This window comes from Patella vulgata, chromosome 4 (genome assembly GCF_932274485.2).
Source record: "Patella vulgata chromosome 4, xgPatVulg1.2, whole genome shotgun sequence".
Lineage (NCBI taxonomy): Eukaryota > Metazoa > Mollusca > Gastropoda > Patellidae > Patella > Patella vulgata.
Window position 1 is genome coordinate 44,706,678 of NC_065882.2, and position 27,528 is coordinate 44,734,205.

At 35.1% G+C, this 27,528-nt stretch overlaps 1 protein-coding gene across 3 annotated transcripts in view; it reads right to left on the reverse strand.

Annotated features, from left to right (window-relative positions):
* Positions 1-6,218: 6,218 nt before the first annotated feature.
* The window catches only part of LOC126818221 (structural maintenance of chromosomes protein 5), a 35,408-nt gene continuing 14,098 nt past the window's right edge, over positions 6,219-27,528 (reverse strand). The window contains exons 12-26 of one of the 3 annotated variants that reach the window (XM_050545505.1): positions 26,153-26,361; positions 25,455-25,638; positions 22,883-22,941; positions 22,642-22,708; positions 22,392-22,493; positions 22,169-22,236; positions 20,809-20,932; positions 18,816-18,938; positions 18,260-18,385; positions 17,185-17,280; positions 16,116-16,343; positions 14,445-14,624; positions 14,172-14,267; positions 7,072-7,240; positions 6,219-6,978 (exon numbers count right to left, since the gene is read on the reverse strand). In XM_050545505.1, the coding sequence (XP_050401462.1) occupies positions 7,106-7,240; positions 14,172-14,267; positions 14,445-14,624; positions 16,116-16,343; positions 17,185-17,280; positions 18,260-18,385; positions 18,816-18,938; positions 20,809-20,932; positions 22,169-22,236; positions 22,392-22,493; positions 22,642-22,708; positions 22,883-22,941; positions 25,455-25,638; positions 26,153-26,361 (1,797 nt within the window). In that variant the 3' untranslated portion in view covers positions 6,219-6,978; positions 7,072-7,105. Of the gene's footprint in view, positions 7,241-14,171; positions 14,268-14,444; positions 14,625-16,115; positions 16,344-16,470; positions 16,598-17,184; positions 17,281-18,259; positions 18,386-18,815; positions 18,939-20,808; positions 20,933-22,168; positions 22,237-22,391; positions 22,494-22,641; positions 22,709-22,882; positions 22,942-25,454; positions 25,639-26,152; positions 26,362-27,528 lie in introns of those variants that run through there. The other 2 variants (XM_050545504.1, XM_056100397.1) reach the window with 2 other exon arrangements.

Genomic DNA, 27,528 nt, shown 5'->3' on the forward strand with positions numbered 1-27,528 from the left:
GTTTGATTTCTCTCAGTAAAAATCTCAGTGTGAATGATGTATATACGCCAAAATGACGATAGAGACCATGTATTTCTCAAAAATTATTTCAGGTACCGGGCAAACCCCTTCCTGCAAAAATTCCTGAATCCGCCCCTGTAATAACGTGTATGGTTATTGCCCTCTTTGTAGAATTTTGATATGCATGGTCGATATTAGTGATATATTTCCTTGCTCAACTTGTATTGTTTTTATTAATGAGGCAATTTTAGCCAACCGAATTTCAACAATTAGGCTACTTTTTGAGCTTTTCATTTGCTTACTTTGTACGAACAACAGTTATAATTCAATCTGCTTGAAATCGATAAATATTGATCAATAATAGTTCAATAATTCCCTTAATTACTTGTCAGGCTGTTTACCTTTGCTTACTATTTGGAATCTTTTGAAAGCCCTTCACACACGTTATCAACCGGTCTCTATGAAATTTGCCAGATTCGTCTGATCTAGAACGATATCGAATTCTAATTAAATACGTCTGGAGTTATTGTACTTGCTCACTTTATCGTCTTGGGTTAACGCTTTAGGAACACGGGCTATTATTATAAGCCTGTAAGTTATTGGCGTTGTACAGATTAGTCACAATGGATAACTTTTTACAGACAGATGATGTGTGCATATTATCTGTTGTTTGATAACCTATTTTTACTACTAGCTACCTTGTTGCACTCTAAATGCATTAGCTTCTGGCACGGTTCCATAATATTCAACCTACTTGTTGGAACCCCACTCACTCAACTATTTCTTCCTATAGTCCATCAACATTAAAGATAGGTTGCCAGGCAACGAAACATACGCCCACAGCAACTAAATCGTCCGGGCAGTCAACAAGGGTTGTCGCATATTTTTACTTTTACAACAAGGGTTGTCGCATATTTTTACTTTTTTCGGTAATGAAACATTTATAATACACTAAAATCTGATTAAGAGCAACAACTCACGAAGTAATTATCAGAAAACTATTAGAATTTGTTTGGTTTTTATAAAGTTCTGCCCCATGCTAACGTTTTGTATGCAAAGCTTTTAATATCATAGATTTAACTGTTCAAGTCATAAAAATTCATTGAAAATCAATATACTTGTTCGTCTCAAGATCTTAAACTCTGTGTATCAATCTGAAGTCAATCGGATGATAACTTAAGGGCCATAACTTTGGCAGTAATTATCGGAAATCGTTGAAAATCAATAGGAATCTTCGTCTCATGACCTCAAACACTGTGTATAAATTTAAAGTCAATCGGATATTAACTTTGGCCTTTATCGGATATTAACTTGAGCCTCAAGAGCATCCACAAGATTTTTTGAAGTGATCAAGGGCCATAACTCTGGCAGTAATTATCGGAAATTGTTGAAAATCAATAAGCTTCTTCGTCTCATGACCTCAAACACTGTGTATAAATTTAAGGTCAATTGGATATTAACTTTGGCCTCTAGAGCGTCCACAAGATTTTTCAAAGTGATCAAGGGCCATAACTCTGGCAGTAATTATCGGAAATCGCTGAAAATCAATAGGCTTCTTCGTCTCAAGACCTTAAACACTGTGTATAAATTTAAAGTCAATCAGATATTAACTTTAGCCTCTAGAGCGTCCACAAGCAATTGTTGACGCCGGACCGACGGACGGACGGGGGCGACGACAATATACGACCACATTTCAATGTGGGCGTATAAAAATTGGTCTGTGCCCCTGCGTTTTGTTTCCATTCTTCACGAATGCTAAGTTTAATTGGCTAACATTTCAAATAAAAGTTTCTAAAGATAAATGCATGATACTGTTTATTAGTGTATACTGCAGCATGCAGAAACTATTAATACTATAGCAAAATCAATGGTATAGAAACAACAGCATCCCTAACGCTGGAATACGTGTCCACATTCTTGCTTTCATTGATATGGTACTTTTTAAAATGAAGAGAATGAAATATGAAATGGCTGTAATATGACAAGAATGCAAAAAGTGGACGTGACACCGCCGCAGGGGGTCGGGGCATGCACCAAAATAAATAGTTCCTGTCTTTACGGTATAAGGAATAAATATGCAAAGTTCCAAAATGATCCATTCAGAATTGCAGCCTGTAGATGATAAATACAAAAAGAAAATGGGTGTGGCTCTGCCACAAAGGGGGTTGGGCACTCACCACAAACAAAAAGGATGTTCCTTAGGATAGAAGGAATAGGTATGCAAAGTTTCAAGATGATACGATAAGAAATGTGGCCTGTAGATGACAAATACAAGAAATGGGTGTGGCTCTGCCACTGGGGGTCGGGCATGCAAAAAATAATAAGGACCATCCTTAGGGAAATGAAATGAAATGGGGTTTAACGTCCTACTGTTCTGCTCCTATACTGGGCTAATGAAGACGGGCATACGCCATACAGTGTGCTATGAGGGAAATTTTGCCCGGGCAGCGGCACTATCGCCTACTCTTATATCGAATTCCAACTGCCAGGGGATCTTTTATGTGCATTCCAATATATACACGGGACCTTGGTTTTTTGTATCATCCGAAGGACTAGACAGCTGTCCTTGTCAGGCCCTCCGTTCTGCACCACTGACAAGGGGAAACCACGTCGGAAAATCTGGATGAACTTTCTCGGCAGGGATCGAACACCCAACCTCCAGGCTAGCGAGCCAGCGTCTTAACCACCTAGCCTCCTCATCCTTAGGGTATAAGAAATAAATATGAACATTTCTCAAGAGGATCGATTAAGAATTGTGGCCTGCAGGCGACACACAGACACACAAAAAGAAAATGGGCGTGGCCCTGTCCCTGGGGTTTGGGCATGCACCACAAACAATAGGGGTGTTCTTTAGGGTACAAAGAATAAATATGCTAAGTTTCAAGATGATACTTTAAGAAATGTCTTGTGCAATACACCAGTCACAGTTGTACCTATGAGGAAATAACTAGACATAGTTCCTTTTACCGGAAATAGTCTTATTATTACACCGGAAAAATGTCTAGAACTTTTCCCCGTTCTCAAGTGTTCTATTTGACAAATGCACTGCATTAGCATGGTCGGCCAACCTCGGAAAGTGCCAAAACAAACAATCATAGGCTGGAAGGTCACAGATGAGCAGCTGGGTCAAAAATTATTTGCCATTTTTGGTTCTATCCCTAGCTATCAGTAGAAACATCCATTGGGGAGGCGGGGGTGGGGCAGTTAAGGGAGACAAGATCCAGATAACATTTTGAAGTTGTGAGCCGATTTTGCTTTAAAGACAACTCATATTTCATGCCTGGTCGTTCCAAATAAAATCTTGAAGCCTTTGATGCCCCAGTTGAAACATATACCCAATATAATTTTGGCACTTTTGGAGACTAGGATTTGTATAAAGGATTTGTAATAAACAGGGATCCAGGAGGGCGGGGAAAAAGGAGACAATAGAATTTTGGCGACTCAGGGAAAAATAATTTAAGGCATACATGACTTGGAATGAACGGGGATCCAGTAAATTTTGAGGGTTGTGGCAAAGGGAAACATCTCTTGTCTGGTGGGCAAAGCAAACATTTCTTAGGACGTTGCCTCTCTATTGGAAGGTAAAGTTTTCTATGACAGCACTATGTGTAAATACGAGTACATAAGATTATAAAATAAGACAAGTATCCCCAACATATCAACATACAGCAATCAATCATTAACAATTCACACACAATATCACCAGGCCAGAAAAAAGTTGTCAAGACAATTTGACAAGAACATAAAAGGGCTAAATATCCATATGAAGACAACTATGCACCATGGTGGGGCTGATTAATAAACAGATCTACCTTTTTATGGTCTAAATATACTGTCATATAATTTTGATTTTTGAAATCTATGAATAATATATTGATATGTTAGTTGTATGAACAACTGTGCAGAGCTATAATGTAACAAGATATCCTTCATTAAATCCATTCTTATTTTCCCTCAATTCACAAAAAAAGATGATTTAAAATAAAATAATTCTACAGATGTAGAAATAAAGTTAGGCCTATAAATATAAAGAACCAATCCTCATTGCTGACCATGTTTCATAATGGGAGTATTGTAACATGTCAGTACAAAACATTTCTCTTAAAGGTTGCCGGGCAATTAAATATATGCCCACAGCAGCTAAGTTGTCCAAGCAGTCGACAAGGGTTGTCACATATTAATTCTTTTGTACAAGACACTAAACCAAGAGTAACAACCCATTATCAGAAATAATTAAAATTTGGTTGGCTTCTAGCCAATATTTATTATACAAAACATGTTGGTCTACCAGTAACCAGATGATAAATTTGGCTGTTCGAAAATCAATAGGCGTCTTCCGAACACTATGTTTCCATTTCAAATGATCGGAAAATAACTGAAGCCACAGGAGGGTCGACAAGATTTTAAAAATTGATCAAGGGCAATAATACCAAAAGCAATTCAAGGCTTCTTCATCTCATGAACATAAACATTGTTATAATACAAGGGCTCTGGAAAGATAACTTTATCATCTTGAGCATCCACCAGTTTTTCACACTGGTTAAGACTATTGGAGATTGTTGAAAATCAATAGGCTTCCTCCTTATAAATTTTATGTCAATTGGATGATAAATGAGCCTCTGGAGCAATTATAGGAAAACATTTGTCTCAGTGTATAAATTTAAAGTTAATCAGATGATAACTTGAGCCTTTAGAGCCTTCGTCAAAATCGGATAAGAATTGTGACCTGTAGAGTGTTCACAAACAATTGTGGACGGACGGACGTCCAGACGGACAGGGGTGACGGCATAATACGTCCACATGAAAATGTGGACGTATAAAAATTGTAACCTCTATAGGGTCCACAACCTTGATATACCATATTTGAACGCTATTTGAGAACAAACGGCGGCCATTTTGTCTGTCAATTTTGGTCCGATTTTCTCGAAATTCGAACTCGGCCATCCTTAGGGTGTAACGATGATATAATAAAACGTTTTTTTAAATCGGATAAAAATTATGACCTCTATAGGGTCCACAAGCTAAAAACGTGATTTTTTGTACAATTAGGGGCCATAATTCAGGAAGTTACGGTCCGATATGTGCGAATATCGAAAGGAACCGAGATCTTTGGGTTATCAACTTACATTTCAAGTTTCAACAAAATCGGATAAAAATTGTGACCTCTATAGTGTCCACAAGCTAAAAACGTGATTTTTCGTACAAACAGGGGCCATAATCCATGAAGTTTCGATCCGATACATGCCAATATCGAAAGCAGCCGAGATATTTTGGAGATAAACCTATATTTCAAGTTTCGTCAAAATCGGATAAGAATTGTGACCTGTAGAGTGTCCACAAACAATTCGTCACCATTAGGTGATATTGTCAGAAAATATGGTCTCAGCTTTCATTTGTATGCCGATGATACTCAATTATATATTTCATTTACACCTGATTGTCCATCTTCTTTCAATTTATCAAAATTGCAACTTGAGAACTGTATTAGTGAAATTAGAAAATGGATGTCAAAGAACTTTCTAAAATTGAATGATGATAAAACCGAATATTTGTTATTAGGCTCAAGGCATCAATTAAGTAAATCTGCACATGATAACCTCCCTGTTGTAATTGGTAATTGTGATATATTTTCATCTTATTCTGCTCGTAATACTGGCGCAATCTTTGATAGTTTTATGCTTATGGGAGCTCAAGTAAATAATATTTGTAAATTGTGCTATTTTAATATCAGAAATATAGATAAAATACGTAAATGTGTAACTGTAGAGGCCACTAAGTCACTTGTTAATTCTCTGGTCACTTCTCGATTAGATAACTTTAATTCACTTTTAGTTGGTTTACCTTTAAAGCTTATAGATAAATTACAAAAAGTACAGAATACTGCGGCTAGACTTGTTACTTTAACTAAGAAATGTGACCACATAACTCCTGTTTTATATAATTTACACTGGTTACCTGTTAAATATCGAATTGATTTTAAGATTGTATTACTTACTTTTAAATGTTTAAATAATTTAGCTCCTGTTTACCTCTCAGATCTTTTAGAACTTTATACACCTGGTCGAACATTACGTACATCAGATAAACTACTTTTAAAGCCCAAAACTGTTCAACTAGTCTCTTATGGTCAGCGCTCTTTTAGTTATCAAGCACCTGTTTTATGGAATAATCTACCATTTAGTTTAAGATGTTGTACATCTCTATATTCTTTTAAAAAACAACTTAAAACACATTTATTTAATCAGGCTTTTAACTGACTCTGTATACAATCGTTAACATGTCCATAATCTTGTTGTTTATGTATGATTTACATTGTCACTTTGTAAAGTGCTCCTGAACATGTTATATGAAAGGGTGCACTATAAATATGCTGTAATAATAATAATAATAATAATAATAATCTCTAAAAATCCACAGCCCATACAGATTAGTGCACACGAACAGAAGCCAAGTTAGCTCATGATTCAATTTATAAAATAGTATACATAGTTGTCAACAGAGGATTATATTCAGAACATAAAATATCTCCTACCTAAAATTCTCAAATGTCTGAATAATACCCCTTTAAATAGCCTTATTATCAATCCCCAATTATGCATTACAGACACAAGCAATGATAACTTCAAAAATGACTTAAAGTGAACATAAAAATGTAATGAAGCAACAAATCATTTCTTTCACCAATCTGATTAAAATACAGATCTATATTGCGTTTTTTTTTTTTATACTTTCGATGGCCTACACTACATAGCGATAGGTTGCCTCAGAAGTCATACAAGCGGCTTTTGACCCTATGACGTCAGACATTTGATTAACCAATCAGCATTGATGTTTCTAGTGGATTACCCACAGTTCCGTGCACCACACGCCTAAAGCTTGCTGTAACAAACCGTTTCATTGGCTAAACGAAATTTTGAACTATAAAAAAAACGAAATGAAATAGGATCTGTGTTTTAATCAGACTGTTCTTTCACAATACTATTCGATTTTTATAGATGTACATGAAGAGTCTGGAGTGAACTAAAAAATTTTGCTCCTCAGATAAGAACAATGTTTTTATAAGAACACAACCTGGCACAGTTGTAATGTCCATTATTTATAGTTTTCATGTATCAACTGTTAGATTTTGACGTCTACGAAGGAAGTGTTTAAGTTTCCAATCTGTGTGTTTCATCATTTTGGGACCATTATAAACACACAAAACTGTCATATTATTTGCATATTCTAAATCAGGTAATAGCTGAAATATATAATAATAGACATATTAATATTAAACATATCTAATTCATATCCTAATTATATATAATAATACAGATGAAAGTTGATATCCTCCAAAAAATGGAAACATAAACGACCAAACTGTTACTATGTTATTTTTTTCAGCATTGATGTATGAAGAAAGATTTCATTGTATTTGATCATCTGTCATGTGGCAAGAAGAATATGATTTACTGTATTCAACTTTTAGTGCTAAAATCTGGAACCTATTATCTATAAGTTTGAATGTTGCCCATTGCTCTTACAGCAGTAAATGTATATTAAGAATGCGTTTGCGAGAGAACCATGCAGGGACCGGCACATGGTGGGTGACCGATTTTCACCATTTTTTTTATGTATGATGTGTAACCCCTCCAAACCCCACTGCCACAATTTTAGATCAATCGAACAATTTTTAGAGCGTAGAAATTTTTTTGAAATTTTAAGACCGAAAAAAGCCAAAAAATCATCATTTTCAGGCCACTTTTCAATTATTTCGTACAACTAAACTACGGCGAGTAGATTAATGAAACTTTATAGCGTAGTAGATATGGTTAGTGAGTATACATTCTGAAAGTTTGATGGATTTTCATGGCGCGGTTTTTGGTATAGGGACTTATTGCTGCAAGGTACCAAAATAGCTCAATTTAAGTATGTCATTTTATTCTATCTATATCTCACCCACTGCGGGTTTAAGTATTTTTTTGGAATGCTGACTGAAAAGGCAATGATCTATAGTATTAGGATCAAGAAAAAAATTAGTAGTAAATAATTTCCATTTTTGTACAAAAATAACGATTTTCAACAAAAATGACGAAAAATAAACCGCTTTATTTACACACTGAAAAGTGGCACCTGAAACCAAATTAACGTGGTTTCCAGTTCCATTAAGAGCAAGTCATAATAAAAATAGAAATAAACAAATAGATATAAACGCAGATTATATACTTTCATCAAAAAATTCAAGTTTAAAAAATGTTCTATTATCAAAACTACAAATACTTATTACTATCTATCTATCTATCTATCTATCCAATAAGTATCTAATCACGAAAACTGAGCTCACAATTACACCGTTAAAATTTATCTATCTATCTATCTATCCAATAAGTATCTAATCACGAAAACTGAGATCACAATGAAGTTTGAAAAGCTTAATTTACTGTAAATGCCAAAAGAGCTGCTCTTGGTAAATACAATTAATCTCTCTAGACTATTTGTCAACATTTTATTAATTCGGCAATATAACCTCATGATCTAGTAGAAGGATGATGAATTTTTGAACAGCAAATCGTAAAAACTAAATAGTGTACTAGTCATATACATCTGTCTATACTTCACAAACGAATCAAGCGATATTTCAAAAAGACAAAAAACAAATTGTATATGAGCGTAAGGTGACTATTTTAGCATACTCCCCGCAGTGTTTAGTTTGATTAGACCTAATCCCACTCAACACTGCCGTAATGAAAGCAAATTTCTGTTCCAAATTATGACTCGTCAATAGTCCGATTAACAACCAATACCTAACTGTTTCAAATATGTTAACATAACGTTACGTCATGATTCACGAAATTTATTACGCCCAATTAACCGGTGCATAGCAGAATATTGCAGAAAAACTAATTGCGTGACAAACTAGGCTATCAACATGGCTACAATGTAAACAATACTGTTTGGAGACGAACAAAACTTTCACCGTTTTTAATACCTTAAATCACTGTCCAAAGTTTTAGGGAAGACCCCAGATTAAAAGAAAGACTTTACTTAGGAGCGATTTGATTGAACGGGAAGAATAGACACTCCCCCAAAAACGTAAGTATCAGAAGTCAATCCAGCAATGGCCAGAGTGGCATTTCTCTGGCTATTGCTTCAGGAATATGCTATTATAGTTTCTTTCGGATAACTGGCTACTAAACCGCATTTTATTTGTGCAAAAGATGGGAAAATGAACAGCTGAGTGCAAATCTAACTTCGACCTGACGAATAATAATAATAACTAGACCTGCAAGCAGCACTGAACCGGCTTTCAAGAATCAGACAGGAAGTGTGTAATACATTAGCCCATTAATTGAGCTACCAAACGATACTTTAGTTGTTTTGATTCAGTGACACCCGGCTGAGAAATCGCGATTTTTGCAAAATAAAAGGTGAAACAAATTGAAATTGTACCCAAATACCGCATAGAATGGAAAAACTACTTTGGTTGATGCAGTATGAAATGCACAGCGTATACTTTCTTTTGGACATGAGTATATATTGAGGCTAGACCACCCTAGGACTCCAAGTAACAGAAGTTTATGAAATGAATTAAGAGTAGTTTGCGAAATAAAAGCGTCTGAATAGGCTCCAAAAAGGAAAATACAAGATTTTCAGCGTCCCATAATGTATTGCGAAAACCAGCAAATTTTTACCATTTAGATGTCAAAAAATCGTCCATTGATCAGGATATACAATGATACTTTAGTTGTTTTGATTCGGTGAAATCTGGCACAGTAATCACTTCTTTTACTTTTTACGTTTTTTATTCAAAAATATCGGATATTTTTTCGACTACTTCCGGTTTTTGGATCATTGTCGAGATAGTTTTAACAATTTGTTTAGATACTAAACTTTCTGTCACAGAAGTGTCAGAAACATCTTTTCGGTAGTTTTTTGTAAAAAAGATAAATAAAAGAACATTTTCAATAATTTAACGATTTTTCAACTTTTTTCAAAGATTGAGGCCATTTTTGGACCCCTTATATTATTTCAAACCTTTTCCTTTTGGATTCACGCCACAGACTACCGATAGGACTCTGCGTTAAAAAAGCTTCAGAAAAATTGGAGTTGTCGTTTTCGAGTAAAAGAAGTCTAAAAAGGCTCCAAAATCGGAAAATACTAGATTTTCGGCGTACCACAATTTATTTTCTAACCATCGAAATCGTCGCATTGAGATGCCATATAATAGTCCATTAATGGGGCTATCCAAAGACACGTTACTTCTTTTGGTCCGGTAAAATCTGACCGAGAAATCCAGCTTTTCGCAAGAGCGACAATTTTTTAACCTTTTTTTTCATTTTTTGAATACTTCCGGTATGGAGATTATTGTCGGAATAGTTTTAATAACCAGTTTGGGCAATTAAATAGCGGCAGGGCTCTGTAATGATATATTACATTATCTGATCAGATAAAATGACCCTGAGAAATCCTATGTTTAAAGGTGCCAAAAATGCAATTAAATTTCAATAACTCAATACATATTATACATCGTTAGAATCGTAATTAGATCAGCTATCCGAATCTGTAATCTTTTTGTAAAAATTTGTTTAAATAATAAAGTAATAGAGCATTTTGCAAAATTTCACGATTTTTTTCGATTTTCAGTCCCTTTTTTATCGTATTCCAGACATTGGATGGCATAATTCACAAGACTATCGAATGGACTCTCGATAGAGAAAGTTAAAAAAAAAGTTGCGGTTAAGATTTCGAGATACAGGCGTCCAAAAACGCCCCAAATCAGAAAATACTTGATTTTCAGCTTGTCATATTTTGCTGCTTGGTCATAGTATCCGTATAAATTGGGCATCATACGACAGTCCATTCCTCGGGCCACTCAACGAAAGCTTAATTTGTTTAATCCATTGATATTGGGTGGAGAAATCGAGTTTTTCCCCCAAACACCCATTTTTTGCGGTTTTTTCGAAATATCTTTCATTATTTCGACTACTTCCGGTTTCCGGATCGTTGTTGAAATTGCTTTATGCAGCGGTCTGACTATATAGCTTTATGTTCCAGGACTTTCAGAAATATCGATTTATCCTTTCCAAAAAAATATAAGGGTTCGGAAATGGGCAGAAAATTCGAAAAAAATCGAAAAATAAAGGGCGACAACTTGAAATGAAACTTATATTTCTGGAATCGGATTGTCTTCAGGTATCCAAAAATGTAGGTCAAATTTGAAAATTTTGAAAAATAACAAAAATTGTCTCGTAAACAACGTATTTTCAAAATTCGAAAGAAAAAAGCCATAGATGAATGTTCGAAATTGAAAAATGTGAGATAGTCATTATCTCGGAAAAGATTCGGTGTTTCCGAAAATGTCATTTGTTTGAAAATAGGTAAAGAGAGAGAGAGAGAAATGGGGTTTAAGGTCCACTCGACACAAACTAGGTCATTTCGGGACTAACATATGGTTTAATTTTATTTACATAATTCGCTTGCGCGTAGGGGTCTTTAGCAGTGGGAGGAAACCGGAGGACCCGGAGAAAACCCACGAGGTTGGACAGGCGACCCTACTCCTTGCCACGTAAAACCGGGGATTCGAAACCACGCCAGTCGACTCAATGACAGACTTTATGATACAGCGCGCGCACGCTAACCATTCAGCCATCCACCCCCCGAAAATAGGTAAAGAATTGACGAAACTACGGCCGATTTTCAATTCCGGAAAAAAGTACAAAATATGGTTACTTCCGATATGCGCAGAAGTTTCGAAATTGTTTTATCAAGTTGCCACCACATGGTTTCCCAATAGAAAATTTGGTTCCAGATCTATATCTGTTTTCGATCATGGAGAAATAGGCTCCCGCGGGAAAAAAAAAAAAAAAAAAAAATAATAGTCTTTCAGACGAAAGTCTGAAAGCCTAATAATATTAATATGTACATTTATATAGCGCACGTACTCCATGTAAAGAAGCATGTCCACTACGCATACAATTAAATTAATTTAATTAATCTTGATAAGTCTTGCTGTAAAACAAGAAAGTGTTTGAGATGATTTAATGATCTCTGGAAGATTGTTACGCAGTTTAGGCGCTTTCACTGAGCACGATCCGTATCCAAATGATATTAATTTCACCTTGAGCAACAAAACTGATGAATGTGTGTTCGGCCGGAGGTTATTCGGGGGAACTTGTATGTGCATAAAGTTAGATAATTTTTTTGAGCTAAGCCATTCACTGTGAATGATTCACATACTGATACGTCAAAGACAGACTTTTGAAGTTGATTGGCAGCCAATAGATTGATTTCAGAACAGGAGTAATATGACAGTGTTTTGATGATCTGGTAAGAATTCGAGCTGCGGTATTTTCTACAAGTTGATTTTTTTTAATATTGGCACTAGATGTTTCTACTAACAAGCTGTTACAGTGGTCAATCCTTGGGAATACCAAAGAACATATAAGTGTAGCAGCTGCTTCCTGGCTAATAAAGTTCCCGGACCAAAGATAACAGTTTCGACAAATTTCACTAGTATGACTGTCCATGCTCAAATTGGACCCCAAGAGGACACCTAACCTCTTCACAGTGTCTCATGGTAAAAATATTGCATCTCGTACAACCACGTCATTTGAACTTGTATTTTTCAGATGTTTATTTTGACCACATAAAATACATTCTGATTTACTTAATTCAATTAAATTTAATTTCAACATATTTCTTGTCATCCTATCTTTAATGTCATGTGTACACAATTTGATGTCAGAATAATTAGGGAATGAAACAGTTTTTGAAAGGGAATAACTTGCGATCAGCTGTGTATCATCTGCATAAGAATGTCGTCCTAGAAACCATGATTATTGATTAGTTGTCCCAAATTCTTAGTATACATTACAGAAAGGACAGGTCCAAGGACTGATCCTTGTGGAACTCCCGAATCATCTGTACCGGCCCTACACAGAGTTGCTGGAAGGCGGTTGCATGGGGCATTATCAGGCCTAATAATCCAGGCAATGAATGATTTTATTGGAAAAATGATGTCAAAAATGAAGTCATTTTCTTCAAGTTCGACCATCAAATTTAATATGAAAGAAATCCGTGTCAGTCATTTTGTCAAAACCAAATATTAGTATTAGTAGTCCTCAACTTCCATTATTAATAGAATTGTCCTCTGCCCCGCAGTGGGTGAGATATAGCATCATGAAATTTATATGTTTTAGCATATAGCAAAAACTACGTCTCAAAATAAATTCCTCATAGCCTCAAATGGTTTCGGAAAAATTTAATAGTCATATATATTGAAGTAGTACACATGATCATTCATAAAAAAAATAATTAAAAAAAAAAAAAATCAATAGACAATGTATGGGAAATATTTGAATTTTGGGATTTTTTTTTTTCAAAAAAATGACGTTTTTTAACTCTAAAATGGCCATAGCTGGTTCTCCGTAACTATAAGGTTGGTGACCCTCATATTTCATGTGGGGTATAAGGGGTACCCAATGACCAAATCTGCAAAGTTTGGTCAAAATCGCCGAACACCGCTTGTGCCGTTTTTTTAAAATTTTGCATGATTCTCTCGCGAAGTCATTCTTAATACTTTCGCACATAATATATGTGTTAAAGGGGAATTGTCTAGTTTCGGCAATACTATATACACCGGAAAACTACCGGAAAACACCATGTTATACTGAATACCGGAAAACACCGAAAAAACACTAAATACCGGAAAACACTAAATACCGGAAATCACCCTAAATAGGTTAGGGTTAGGTTTTTCCGGTGTTTTCCAGAGGACCAGCAGTGGGTTGGGGTAAGGTTTTTCCAGTGTTTTCCAGTATTTAGTGTGTTTTCCGGTATTCAGTATAACATGGTGTTTTCCGGTAGTTTTCTGGTATATAGTATAGCCCTCTAGTTTTATTTTGTGCATATCTCATTACCCTGTAAAACTGATATATTAATTTAAAAGTCACCAGCAAAAGATTTAATTTGTAAAAGCTTGACACTAGATACTTCATATGCAAATTGCTTTGGGAATTATAACTGGGCATCGATGGAAGTGAGAATGAAATACCATATTACTTACAGATGCTATATTTGACACATTGACAGCGAACAACCCCAGCTTATATCTCCACAGTAAATTGTATTGTTAAACACAACTATAATATCTAACAATATCCTTTTAATGAAATACTAAACGATTTACTTACTTTTGGTGTAAGAAGAAAATACTGTGAATTGGCCTTTTTACAAACGGTCTGTACAACCAGTTCAAAAACTTTCCTTTCATTCACAGGATCCATTCCCTAAATACAACATAATGAAAGTGGTTCAAATATATTTTATCTACAGATCATGCACATGATCTATTCCCTAAATATATGTTCCTTAATTCACCCTGGATTCATCAACAATATGGTGACCTTCATCCATTTCAATAGCCCCCTCCCCCTTTAACTTCATTCGGGGACAGACATAATTACCTGATTAATTTCATCAACACATCGGAATGGACATTTAGCTAGTTCTTGTAAAGCTAACATATATAACACTGTTGCTACACTTCTCTCTCCTCCACTCTGATGATGTGGTGTTAATTCTCTTAAAGCATCAGCATCTCGATATTTTACTTTTATTTTGACAGCATATTTCTCATAATCTTCCTGTAAAAAATAATAACCCCAAAATAAAATTAAAGAGAACTCACTTTGTGGAGATAACAACCATTAACAGTTTCATTTTAAATCCAGCCTTCAAATAGTGAGCCATTAGTATGTAGATGCAGGGCTGCCGACAACCAGTATCGCAGCGCAATTTGCGATAATATTTTGTCCGTTGCTAACCAAAAATTAAAATCTAACATTTTTGATTCACAGATACTGCGAATCATTAATATGCCTGTCATTTTGGATATTGGCACAAGAATAATCCACATTTTGAAGACTAGAAGGCTTACTCAACACTTTCAACGTGTATAAAATGTTGAATAAAATTTTATAAACAAAACTCAATTTTCCGTGTGACATTTTCTTCTCGAACTACCCAGACGCAATACTATGTAACACAGGGACATAACTCTATGAATAGGGACTATTAAACCGGAAATAGGGAATCAAGTAGTAGCCTACCACTCACGTTGCGAGACATCAAGTAATTATATCATATTCATTTTGGAAGAAATAAATCCAGTGTATCCCCCACGCATTGTAAATAAAATATAAAAAAAAAAATACATGCTAACGTATTGTAAAATGATAAATCAAAGTAAAAATTCCCGTAAAATATTATTGTTTATATCGCGTGTGTCTAGTTAATCGAGGTGCGCCCGATTGAACAAAAATAGTAATACATGATAAAAAGGAGACGAAATTGTTTTCTAACGAAGATTTCTAACGTAACAAAAAAATTACAATTAAAATGAGTGGAGCTTCGGAAGTCACTGTCAAGAATTGGCTTCAGACATAAGACCTAACTAAATGTCTACATCACATTCACAAACTGTCACAAGTAGCCTACTTGTGGCAGTGCTAAAAAATCTAAAAATAGTCAGAATGGAATCTAATCATATTTGTTATTTTGGTGTGTTGAAACTGAAAAACTGCTAATCAATTTTTAAATTTGCTAATCAAATTTGGCAAAATTGGACTTTTTGATTAGCAGTGCTGCTAATCAACTGTGAAAAATTACCGACAGCCCTGTGTACATGTACATGTATATGAGCAATTGTGAGAAGGCATCAAAATATCTATAAACACAGTATCAACTATAGAACCAGCAAAACAAATAAAATGAAATGAAATGGGGTTTGACGACTATGAGGGAAATTTTCAGAGACAGCGGCCTTACGGCCTACTCTTATATCGAATTACAACTGCCAAGAGAACTTTTACACAGGACCTTGGTTTTTCGTCCGCTTCGAACGACTAGACAGCTGTCCTTGTCAGGTCCTCCATCCTGCACCACTGACAAGGGGAAACCAAGTCGGAAAACCAGATAAACAGCTTTTTAAACAATGTTAGGACTTCAATTCTTAATGAGAGCGATTCTGACCAAGCTAAGCTTTTGTTAGTGCTCCTGAAATTTGCAAACCTAAAGCCTGAAAAATAATTGATAATTGAAAGTGATTACACTAAGTAAAGTAAGGTTCTACTAACAGGATTTTCAGGTACAGCTAGCTCCACTTCACCAGCACATTTCATACATTCCAAGAAATAACTGAAATTCTGGTTTATTTTACTGATAAGTTCTTGTAGTGGACCCAACCATTGTTCTTTGGCTCTTGTTATTTCTTCTTGATGACTTTCTTTAGCATTAAGTCTTTCATCTAGTACTTTCTCTAGTTTAGCTATTTCCTCTTTTCTGTTATTATACTCAATAACAATCTGAACATATACAATATTAACATTTATTTTAACATACTTTGTTAAAATTAAAAGATAGGTTGCCAGACAACAAAACATATGCCCACAGTACTAAGGTATCCATACAGTCCACATAGGAAACAAAACAGATCAAATCATTGTTTTTTGGCTCTTGTTATTTTTTCTTGATGACTTTCTTTAGCATTAAATCTTTCATTTAGTACTTTCTCTAGTTTAGCTATTTCCTCTTTTCTGTTATTATACTCAATAACAATCTGAACATATACAACATTAATATTTATTTTACCATACTTTGGTAATATAAAAGATAGGTTGCCAGGCAACAAAACAATTGCCCACTGTAACTAAAGTTGTCCATACAGTCCACATAGGAAATGAAATGAAATTGGATTTAACGTCCTGCTTTTCTGCTCTGGCTAGGTCCACATAGGATATCACATATAATGGGTGCATTTGCAACATATTAAGTAATTATCAGAAATATAAAAAAAAAATTTTTTTATGGTGTTAACACTTAAACAAATTTAAATCAGATAATAACCTTATCTGTCTCAATAGACAGACAATGGTGATGGCAATATACAACCACATTTCATTTTAGATGTATAAAAAATCAAAAGGTGTTTTCCATTCTTTTTTACATGAAAAATCAAATCATCCATCACAAAATACCACCATGATCCGGCACCAACAATTTCTTGGGCTTTAATATACTCTATCAAAATGACAATTTTTGCTTTCTAATTAATAGTAGAATTTATATCATAGGCCCAAATTTATAACCATCATATTATTCTTATACATGACCACTGACTTTAGTAGAAACTGTTATGTTACTTACTCTTTCATCTATTTGAAAACTACAATCAGCTCTAGCCTGTTCTTCATGTATAGCAGCTTCTATATCTTCTAATGTCAAGGGAAGAGTTGAAAAAGCCTGTTAGGAAATATATTACATATAAAAATGCTGTTGATATTTTATGAAAAGTGTCAGGACTGAGCTGCTTGGTATCCATGCAGATGATGTCAAAATGTCTCGGAGGTGATGACAGTAGTCAAGCAAGTGGTTTATCGACAGATTAAATTTCAATTTCTGCATCCTCAATAGTCATTTCGGGACTAACACATGGTTCAATTTTATTTCAATAATTTGCTTGTGCATAGGTGTCTTTAGCAGTGGGAGAAAACTGGAGGACCCAGAGAATACCTACGAGGTTGGACAGGCAACCCTACTCCTTGTCACGTACAACTGGGGAATCGAAACCACACCAGTTGACTCAATGACAGACCTTATGGTACAGTGCACACATGCTAACCATTCGGCCATCCAACTCCGCTAATTTACATTTGAGTTTATGCAAGAACGTACTGTTACTATTTATATATTGTCATATTGTGGTATATTCTATATCATTGTGGTCTGAAACCTTATGGTTAAGTTGACACTGTCTCCCTTTTGTTGTTCTTCTGCCTTTTTGAGTAATAAAGAAAGAGATTGTAATTCTAACACGGAGAATGGTTGTTTTTCCTTTTCACCCACACGTAACTGTGTAACACCCCTGGATCCAAGGATCCAAATATAGAGAGAGAGAGAGAGAGAGAGAAATGGGGTTTAACGTCCACTCGACACAAACTAGGTCATTTCGCGACTAACATATGGTTTAATTTTATTTACATAATTCGCTTGCGCGTAGGGGTCTTTAGCAGTGGGAGGAAACCGGAGGACCCGGAGAAAACCCACGAGGTTGGACAGGCGACCCTACTCCTTGCCACGTACAACCGGGGATTCGAAACCACGCCAGTCGACTCAATGACAGACTGTATGATACAGCGCGCGCACGCTAACCATTCAGCCATCCAACCCCCGATCCAAATATAACAATATGGTATATAAATGTATTGTACAAAATACCTACATTTTTCATTTCTTGCGATAATTCTTCATTCTGGGGTGTATTGGTAGCCTTTTTAGCTGTTGTTAATTGATTTCTTGCATCATTTTTTATACGTACAACATCATCTTTCAGGTCCTTTAAAATTTTCTGTAATATAAAGAAGAATTTTCATTTACAATTCCACTACCCAAGCTCTTAATTGTTAATATTTCACAATGTAGAGACAGAATACAAAGTAACACATGGGCACAGCGTACTATAATCTAAAAGCAATCGGCCATGTCAAAATCAAGTCTCATAGTGTGAACCTAAGTCTGTCTAGGAAGAACGTATGTAATCCTCCATGCTCACATCCAATGTGACATAAAAGTCCTGTTGCATCCAGCAGACACATTCTTAGTTTTAAACACAAAGATTTAGTACAATGAAACATATGGTTTTGTTTGTAAGCAATACTGTACCATGTTAAGTATAATAATATATAGAGCAACATAAACAAGAGACATAGAAATTGTTAGCTCATCATGTAGATAGGTGATATATGTCATCTCATTTTATTTTTAATGCAATAACTTACTTCTTCTTGTTTAATAAAATGTGTTTGATCTTTTAGTTCAGCCTCTGTTGTTTGATATTCTTGTATAGCTTGTACAGACTGTATACTTAATCTAGCTTTACCTTTACTTAACTCCATACATTTCTATATAAATATACAATATTCATTTCTATATATACTATTCAAAAAAAGTAGGGGATATTTGATTTTTAAGTGTTATTAAAGTCACCTAATGAAACTGACGAAGAAACAAATGACAAAATGAAATGAAGTTCACATTCATCGATTTATTCCAAATGATCGTTAGACTAAGTAAGGCACAGACTGACCATTATAAGGGTAAAATGATACCCGGGGTCAAACAGCAAAGTTACCACAGCATCACAACCAAGTCAGTAACGGGTAAATCCTCCTCTGTTTGCCAAACAAGCATTGATCCGACGTGGCATACTCCTAATGAGACGTCTAAGGTCATTTTGGTCCAGATTGTCCTATTCCTGTTGCAACGCAGCAGCAAGTTCTTGGACATTGGCAGGACGTTGTTGACGTTGACGTAACCTCTGTCCAAGCATGTCCCAGACATGCTCGATGGGGGAGAGGTCGGGACTCAGTGCTGGCCAAGGTAATGTGGTGATGTTCTGTTGTTGGAGGTAACCTGTAACGATCCTGGCCCTGTGACATCTTGCGTTGTCATCCTGGAAGATGAAACGGCGGCCATGACGTCGTGCGAACGGCACAACATGGACTGCCAAGATGTTGTCCCGGTAGTACTGGCCTGTAACACGCCCTGCAACAACATGTAAAGCCGTTCTTCCAGCAACAGTGATGCCTCCCCACACCATAACAGAACCACCCCCAAATCGATCATGTCTGATGACGTTAACGTCTTGGAAGCGCTCGTTTCGACGACGCCACACCCTCCTACGTCTGTCCAAAAAATCAACAGTGAACCTTGACTCATCTGAAAACATCACATTGCTCCAGCGTCGATTATCCCAGTGTTGACGATCCCTACACCAACGACGTCTTGCCTGAATGTGATGATCTCTCAAACAAGGGATCACGCGAGGACGTCGGGCGCGAAGGTGACCCCTATGCAGTCGATTCCGAATCGTCTGGCCACTCACTCTCACACCAGTGTCTGTTTGAAGACGAGCGCTGATCTGATTTGCTGTGATGACACGATTTCTCAAGGCCAAGGTACGGATAAATCGATCCTGGGCTTGAGTTGTCGCCCTTGGTCGACCTGAGCGTGGTCTGTCCTGTACAGATTGTGTATCACGGTATCTGGACCATAGCCTGCTTATGACAGACTGAGAAACATTCATCGTCCGCGCCACAACCGCCTGTGTTGTGCCGATCTGTAGCATGCCAAGGGCACGTAACCTTTCATTTTGGGTAAGCCGACGCATATCAAAATTTGTTTTCTGGTCACTAAAACAATTAAACTGATGTTTCCACCCTGGAATTCAATGCCACAATGACTGTAACATTCAAAGTCAGAGTCGTGCAAATCTTGGGTTGGACCCCCATGATGATCCCAAGCATCACCTGCATTCCATGCGGTAGCTATTGGTGCGTTTGGGCGTCACATGTAACTGGAAATGTTTCTTCTGTTAGGTTCTATAGTGACTTTTTTCGTAGTCATTTGCATATTTTAGTATTATGCCCCCAAAATCAAATATCCCCTACTTTTTTTGAATAGTATATATACTCATTTCTAATAGTTTAAATTTCTACACAATGTCATTTCTAACTATACACAATGACATATTTAAATTTCAATAATGTGCTTAATGTGTAAGAAGTGGAAGGAAACTTGAGTACCGGTACATGGAAAAATCCCACAAGGTTAGGCAGGCGATCTTAACCTTGTGAAGTAAAAAAGTGAAATCAACTCTATAACTTGCATAGAAAACAAGCTTCGTGAACTGTCACTTTGTCACGCACCAACTTTTAACAGATTCTGCCAAATGATATTTCATGATAATTGAGGAATGGAACATTTACTTACAGATGTATTTGATTTTAAAACTTTGAGAATCTGACATTTCTTTAATGTAATATCTTTGATTTTCTTTTTAGCATCAATTGCTTCAGCAGACAAATCTATTTCTTCATTCTCTACACGCTGCATACTGTAAAACCATAAGTCATTCAGATGTTTTACTCTTATAAACATGTAAACAAGTAACTGATGTTTGACAAATAAATACACATACAAAGATATGTCACTGCATATTTAAGGGTCACCCCTCACAATAAAAATCTCAAAATATATTGACAATTATGTCCCCATATTCATATATACGACAGGCCTTATCTTAGTTTTCCCATTTATCATCATTAAATAAATGCTCACATTCTATTCAAGAAGATATATCCATTTAATACCATGTAACACAATCTGACACCTCTACTAATTCCCTACCTGGGGCTTTATTATTTAATAGATGTAAGTACAGAATATATAATTAGATGCATGGCTACTCATGGTAGAATACTAGCTACAGCTGATGAATGCACGTGCTCCATAGCTGTTACTTAAACACTTTAGAAACTGTGATTTTTACCAGGATTAATGCTATTCCACAGTTTAGGAATTGTTTTATAATATATTATCACAGAACAATTCACAGAATGAATATATACTCTTAAAAAAAAAAGAAACGCACAGCCCATATTTCATCATTTTTATATTAGAACAAATGAGTTTAACAACTTCGCAATCTATTCGCATGAAACCCAAATCTAAGGCCTTTAAAATCCCAGGGTTCTCGGTTTCAAAATCAGTTGCACATATAAACACTCAACGAGCCAAGTGATGCCACATCTGAATGAAGACAAACACAACAACACTATTGATCTGTTACAAGCAGGTGAATACCAGAAAGATGTAGTCAGGCTGCTGAAGGATTTCCAGAGTACCATTTCTCACCTTTGGGATAGTTGGCGCCAGCGAAGTTCAACACGTGACCGCCCAAGCTCAGGCCAAACAAGAGTGACCCCAACTGCTCTGGATTGTCACATTCAGTTACTTTATTTACGGAAATGGTTAACAACGCAGCGACCTCTACTGCAGCAGCAATTCCTGGACGGTGTTTGATCTCGAACCAGGCAGTCCATAGACACGAACGTGAAACCGTATTATGAGCCAGACGTCCTGTTAGAGCTGTTATTTTGAAATACGACAACACCATCAAATCCGACTTCAATGGGTTCAGACACACAAGGTAGGACCACAGCAAAGCTGGAGAACAGTTTGGATCAGTGACGAGTCGCGGTTCCTGTTGCAGCGAGGCGATGGTAGAGTGAGGGTATACAACGACGAAATGTCACTATGCGTTTCTTTTTTTGAAGTGTATATAACTTACCTATCTTTCTTTTGTTGTATTTGAGTTTGCAATCTTCGCTCAATTCCTTTCATTTCTTGTAGTTTTTTCTGCAACAAAATAATTGTTTAAAATAATTTCCTAAAATACCATTAATGTTTTACTATTAATGTAGTTAATTAGCTGAATCTATTACAAAGGAAAAGTTCTATAAGAATTTAGAAAACAATTTGAATGATTTAATACAAAGAGAATAATATTTTACCTTTTGTTCCCTCAACTGGTTCAAGGTTGTATCCCATTCACGTGATTTCTTCTGTAATTCATGATACTTATCTTCACTTGCTTTTACAGCTTTTTCACAATTCTAATAATTAAGAACAAAAGTTGCCAAGCAATGAAACAACCAGTATAAATTTCAGAAAGATAGATTAATAACTGCAAGCCCAAAAAGCTTCAATTATATTATTTGCAAATTTTCTTTTTAAAAACTCTATTGGACAAATATTAATTACCTGAAGTTGTCTTTTTAACTGATTTTCTCGCTCTAAGTCCATGGAAATGTTTAGTATTGAACCATCCCTAAAATATATATCACACATAAGATATTAAAATCATCATTATGTTCTATAAATTGTCTATGTTGAAATGGGAACTCACTGTAAGCTGACCACACATCAAACTAATGTAAAACTAAAAGGACACTTTTTCTAAAACTGTAGGTGATCTGTTATTTAAAAGATAAACTAGCTCTACCTGACTGTTGTATTTCTTGTTGAAGTAGAACCATCATACTTAGATTTCTTTATAGTATACTGAAATAATAATAATAGGTTGCCTCACATAAACTTATTGGTGGCCCTGCTTGATTTGTCCATACCAGCACACACACTTTGACAATTGCACCGCTTGATTTAAGCAGGCATACACCGAATATGCTGCTTTGACAAATCATTGAGATTGCCAGGCAACGAAACACACGCTCACAGCAGCTAAATCGTCTGAGAGGTCAACAAGGGTTGTCACACAGATCAGATTATAATTTTCGTTGTTTGTGGGTTCATAAGGTTCTACAAACTGAAATAAGGGCCTTAACTTTGGAAGTAATTTACAGTAATTGTTGAAATTTGGTCGGCTTTTTCATTTTACTAATTCAAATAATGCATATAAATTTCATACAGATTGGATTATAACTTTTGCCATTTGAACGTTCACAATTTCAACCAAGTAAAACAAGGGCCATACATTTAGAAGTAATCGTCAGAAAATGTTGAAATTTAATAGGATTCTTGATTTCGCTAATTTAAATAATGCATATAAATTTCGTACAGATCAGATGATAACTTTCGTCCTTCGAATGTTCACATGGTTCAACAAAGTTAAACAAGGGCTATAACTCTAGACATCATTATTGAAAATTGATGAAATTCAATAGGAGTCTTCGTGTCACTAATTTTAATGATCTGTGTCAATTTCATACAGATCGTATAACTATTGTCATTAGAGCATTTAAAAGGAGCAACAAAGTGAAACAAGGGCCATAACTTCAGAAGAAATTATCGGAAATTGCTGAAATTCAATGTGATTCTCTGTTTTACTAATCTAAATGATGCATATAAATTTCAAACAGATTGGATAATAACTATTGTTGTTGGAGCGTTCACAAAGTTCAATAAAGTGAAACAAGGACAATAACAAAGTGAAACAAGGGCCATAACTCTAGACTTAATTTAAATGATGCATATAAATTCCATACAGATCTGATGATAACTTTTGTTGTTAGAGCGTTCACAAGGGCCATAAATCTAGACGTAATAGAAGGAAATTGCTGAAATTCAATAGGCTTTCTCGTTTCACTAATTTACATGAAGCATATAAATTTCATACATATCGGATGATAACTTTTGTCGTTGGAGCGTTCACAAGGTTCAACAAAATGAAACAAGGGTCATAACTCAAGACGTAATTAACGGAAATTTCTGAAATTCAATAGGCTTCTTCGTGTCACTAATTTAAATGATGCATATAAATTCCAAACAGATTGGATGATAACTTTTGTCGTTAGAGCTTTCACAGGGTTTAACAAAGTTAAACAAGGGCCATAACTCCAGAAGAAATTAACTAAAATTATTGAAATTAAATAGGCTTCTTCATCTCACTAATGTAAACAACATATATCAATTTCAAAACAATCAGATGATAAATGTAGTCTGTACAGTGTTCACAAGAAATTGTGAACGACGGACTTACCTACGGACGGACCTTGATATGGAATATTTTTACCATATTTGATATACCATATCTATGTCCGTCAGTTTTTGTCCCATTTTCACGAAATTCGGACTCAACCATCATTAGTGTATAACTGTGATATATTCACACATTTTTTTTTTATATATCAGATAAAAATTGTGATCTCTATAGAGACCACAAGCTCAAAACGTGATTTTTCGTACATCATATTCCCTGATGAACGTTTCTTAAAATGAAATATAAATTGTGACCTCTAAAGGGTCCACAAGCTAATAATGCAATTTTTCATACAATCAGGGAGATAATCCAAGTTAGGATCGGATAAGCGCTAATATCGAAAGGAACCAAGATCTTTGGGATATGTACATATTATTTTAATCATAATATTTTTTAAAATCAAATAAAAATTGTGACCTGTAGAAGGTTACAAGCTAAAAATGCAATTTTTTGGACAATAAGGGGGCCATAATCCAGGAAGTTACGTTCCAAAATGCGTCAATATCAAAAGGAACCAAGATCTTCGAGTAATAAAATTGGATAAAAATTTTGACCCCTGAGTGTACAAAAGCTAAAAACAGGATTTTTCGTACAATCAGGGACCATAATCCATTAAGTTATGGTCCGATACAGGCCAATATCGAACGGAACCGAGAACCTAGGGATATAAAACTATTTTTCAAGTTTCGTCAATCTTGGATAAAAATTGTGACCTGTAGAGTGTCCACAAACAAAAATGTGAACGGACACTGGACAGATTGACGGACAGGGGCGACAACAATATACGTGGGCATATAAAAATAAATTGTCCAACTATACTAAAATAATTTGTTTACAAGAATAATATATTTTTTCAAAGAATATGAGAATTTTCAACATAATCCCAATTTTAAGTCACATTTATGTGTTTTCTACGTGGAATGGGTTTTTTTGGTTAAAATCTGATATATGATAGCCTATATCTTAATGTGCGTAAATAAATCTCTAGTTAGTCAATTTCACTACCAGTTATTAAAGACAGACAAAAGTGACTGAAACAAGAACTCTAGTTATAAAGTGTATATAAATATTTGTGTACCTGTGTATCTACCGTATAAAACGTACTAAGTTCACTATGATCTTTAATAACACCAGCTACATTATCTTTAGTATACTTATTACCTACAGGTATACAATGTACTCTATATAAACAACATAAATATCTCATTACAGGATCCGGACAATCAAACATATCCTTTAAATAATGATGAAAGCCATAACGTCTGAAATAAAAATAATGTTTAATACTAATAATACATTACAATCAATTTGATGTCATCAAAACTTCAAGTATAGGGTTAAACTGGGAGCTGACATGCTGAATACATCATGACATGGCAGTGATTTTGGCACTTTTTCTGTTAGTTGAGCTATATGCCATTAATAAAAACAACTACACTGCTACTTATCTGAAACTGAACCTTTCCACCTATTCAATAATAATCTGTATTATTTTGTAAATAATGTTTCAAAGTTGTTCAAATTCATTTTTCTTCAACCATTTTATACTGGAATAGAACTGATCAAAGTGTTTAGCTTTCAGAACGGGCTTCATAAATAAGCTAAATGTTTTCAAATTTATAATAAGGTGCTTAATTTGTTTTCAGTTCAACCATCCAGTTACTCGTGCAAGCCATTAAAAATGGCAAATGTGTCCAAATTTGACATGGGAATAATATGCAGAGATTCTCACATAGCAAATGGACTCTTGGTAAATGACACAAATAAATATTGTACCTGTAATGATCAATTTCGTATCTAGCTTTGAAAGATGACACACTCTGAACTGGCATTTTTGCAGCATTAACACGTAAATTCTGACGATCTCTAACTACTGACATAAATTTTTCAAGATCCTCAGGATCTTCACAAACAAATGTTCGCATGTCATTAAATGATATATGAGTTTCTATGTATTTAGCATCTCCTGGATTTTTAACGTTGACCTGAAACAAGGAATTTTTAACAACTAAATTTCATGAAATTTTATATAAGGCCACACAAAATAAATGTCTTGTTTCTCGGGCAACTGACAGCTGAAACTGTAGGGAGGGAGGGCGGTTTCTTTTTTTTTTTTACTCATTGATTGTGCAAAATAAAATTTGGCTATTGCTGAAAATTGTTGGGGCGGGAGGGCGGTCTTTCTTTTTTTTTTTTTTTAAATGAGAAAGTCATTACTTGTTTACGTTTTTGCTTTCCGTTATATTCAACTTTATTGTACATACTTAAAACATAAACCCAAAATCAAGTCTACTAAAACACTGAGACTGAACACTGATTGAAAGGAAAATAATTTTCCATATTTAATTCACATAATTGAAATTGGTTTAAAATAAAATTCCATACGACTATGTAATAGCCCTCCATAAAGACAACAATATTTTTAAAAACTAAGCCTCTTTCACCAGGTGTATCAAAAATAATAATCATGGTAAACAGTATTTAAAACTAAATCTAGTATCGCCGGTTTATTTATAATTATTTACCGAATTCCAACCAATGCATGTCACACCGTGTCATCGGTATTGGAGATTGCCGGAAATACTGTTTCTTGGGATATTCGGTGTGTTTCTCAGGATATTCGGTGTTCTATCCGGTGTTTATATTGAATGACTATTTAAATCTAACTAACAACTGGTCAGTAAAACCATCAAATCGGTAATCCAATTATTATTTTCCGGATTATCGAAACTACCCTAAATGTGCTAATAATGACCCAGATTCTAAGGTATGCATTATGACGACTATCGTCATCGTATCGTATTCTTAGCTATAATTAATTAACCTGTTCTACGGTTCATTATTTTATCAATAGGATTTTCCAAACAAGGACCGACTGAAGCCGGCAATAATGAGCCGATTACGATCGAATGATTGAAATATTGTCGCCAATGACTTTTAACACGAATCAAATTCTAGTTTATCAGGGGAGGTAATTAATATCACGTGATACAAAATGGAGGTTCTTTCGATATCAATAAAAAAGGCAAATCTGCCAAACTTCGCCATTGTTCGGATAAAAAAGACAGCATGTTCATCTGAATCAGTTTTAATACATTTGAATAGATATACATGTATGGCGGATGTAGGTACATGCGGGATATTTTTTTTAC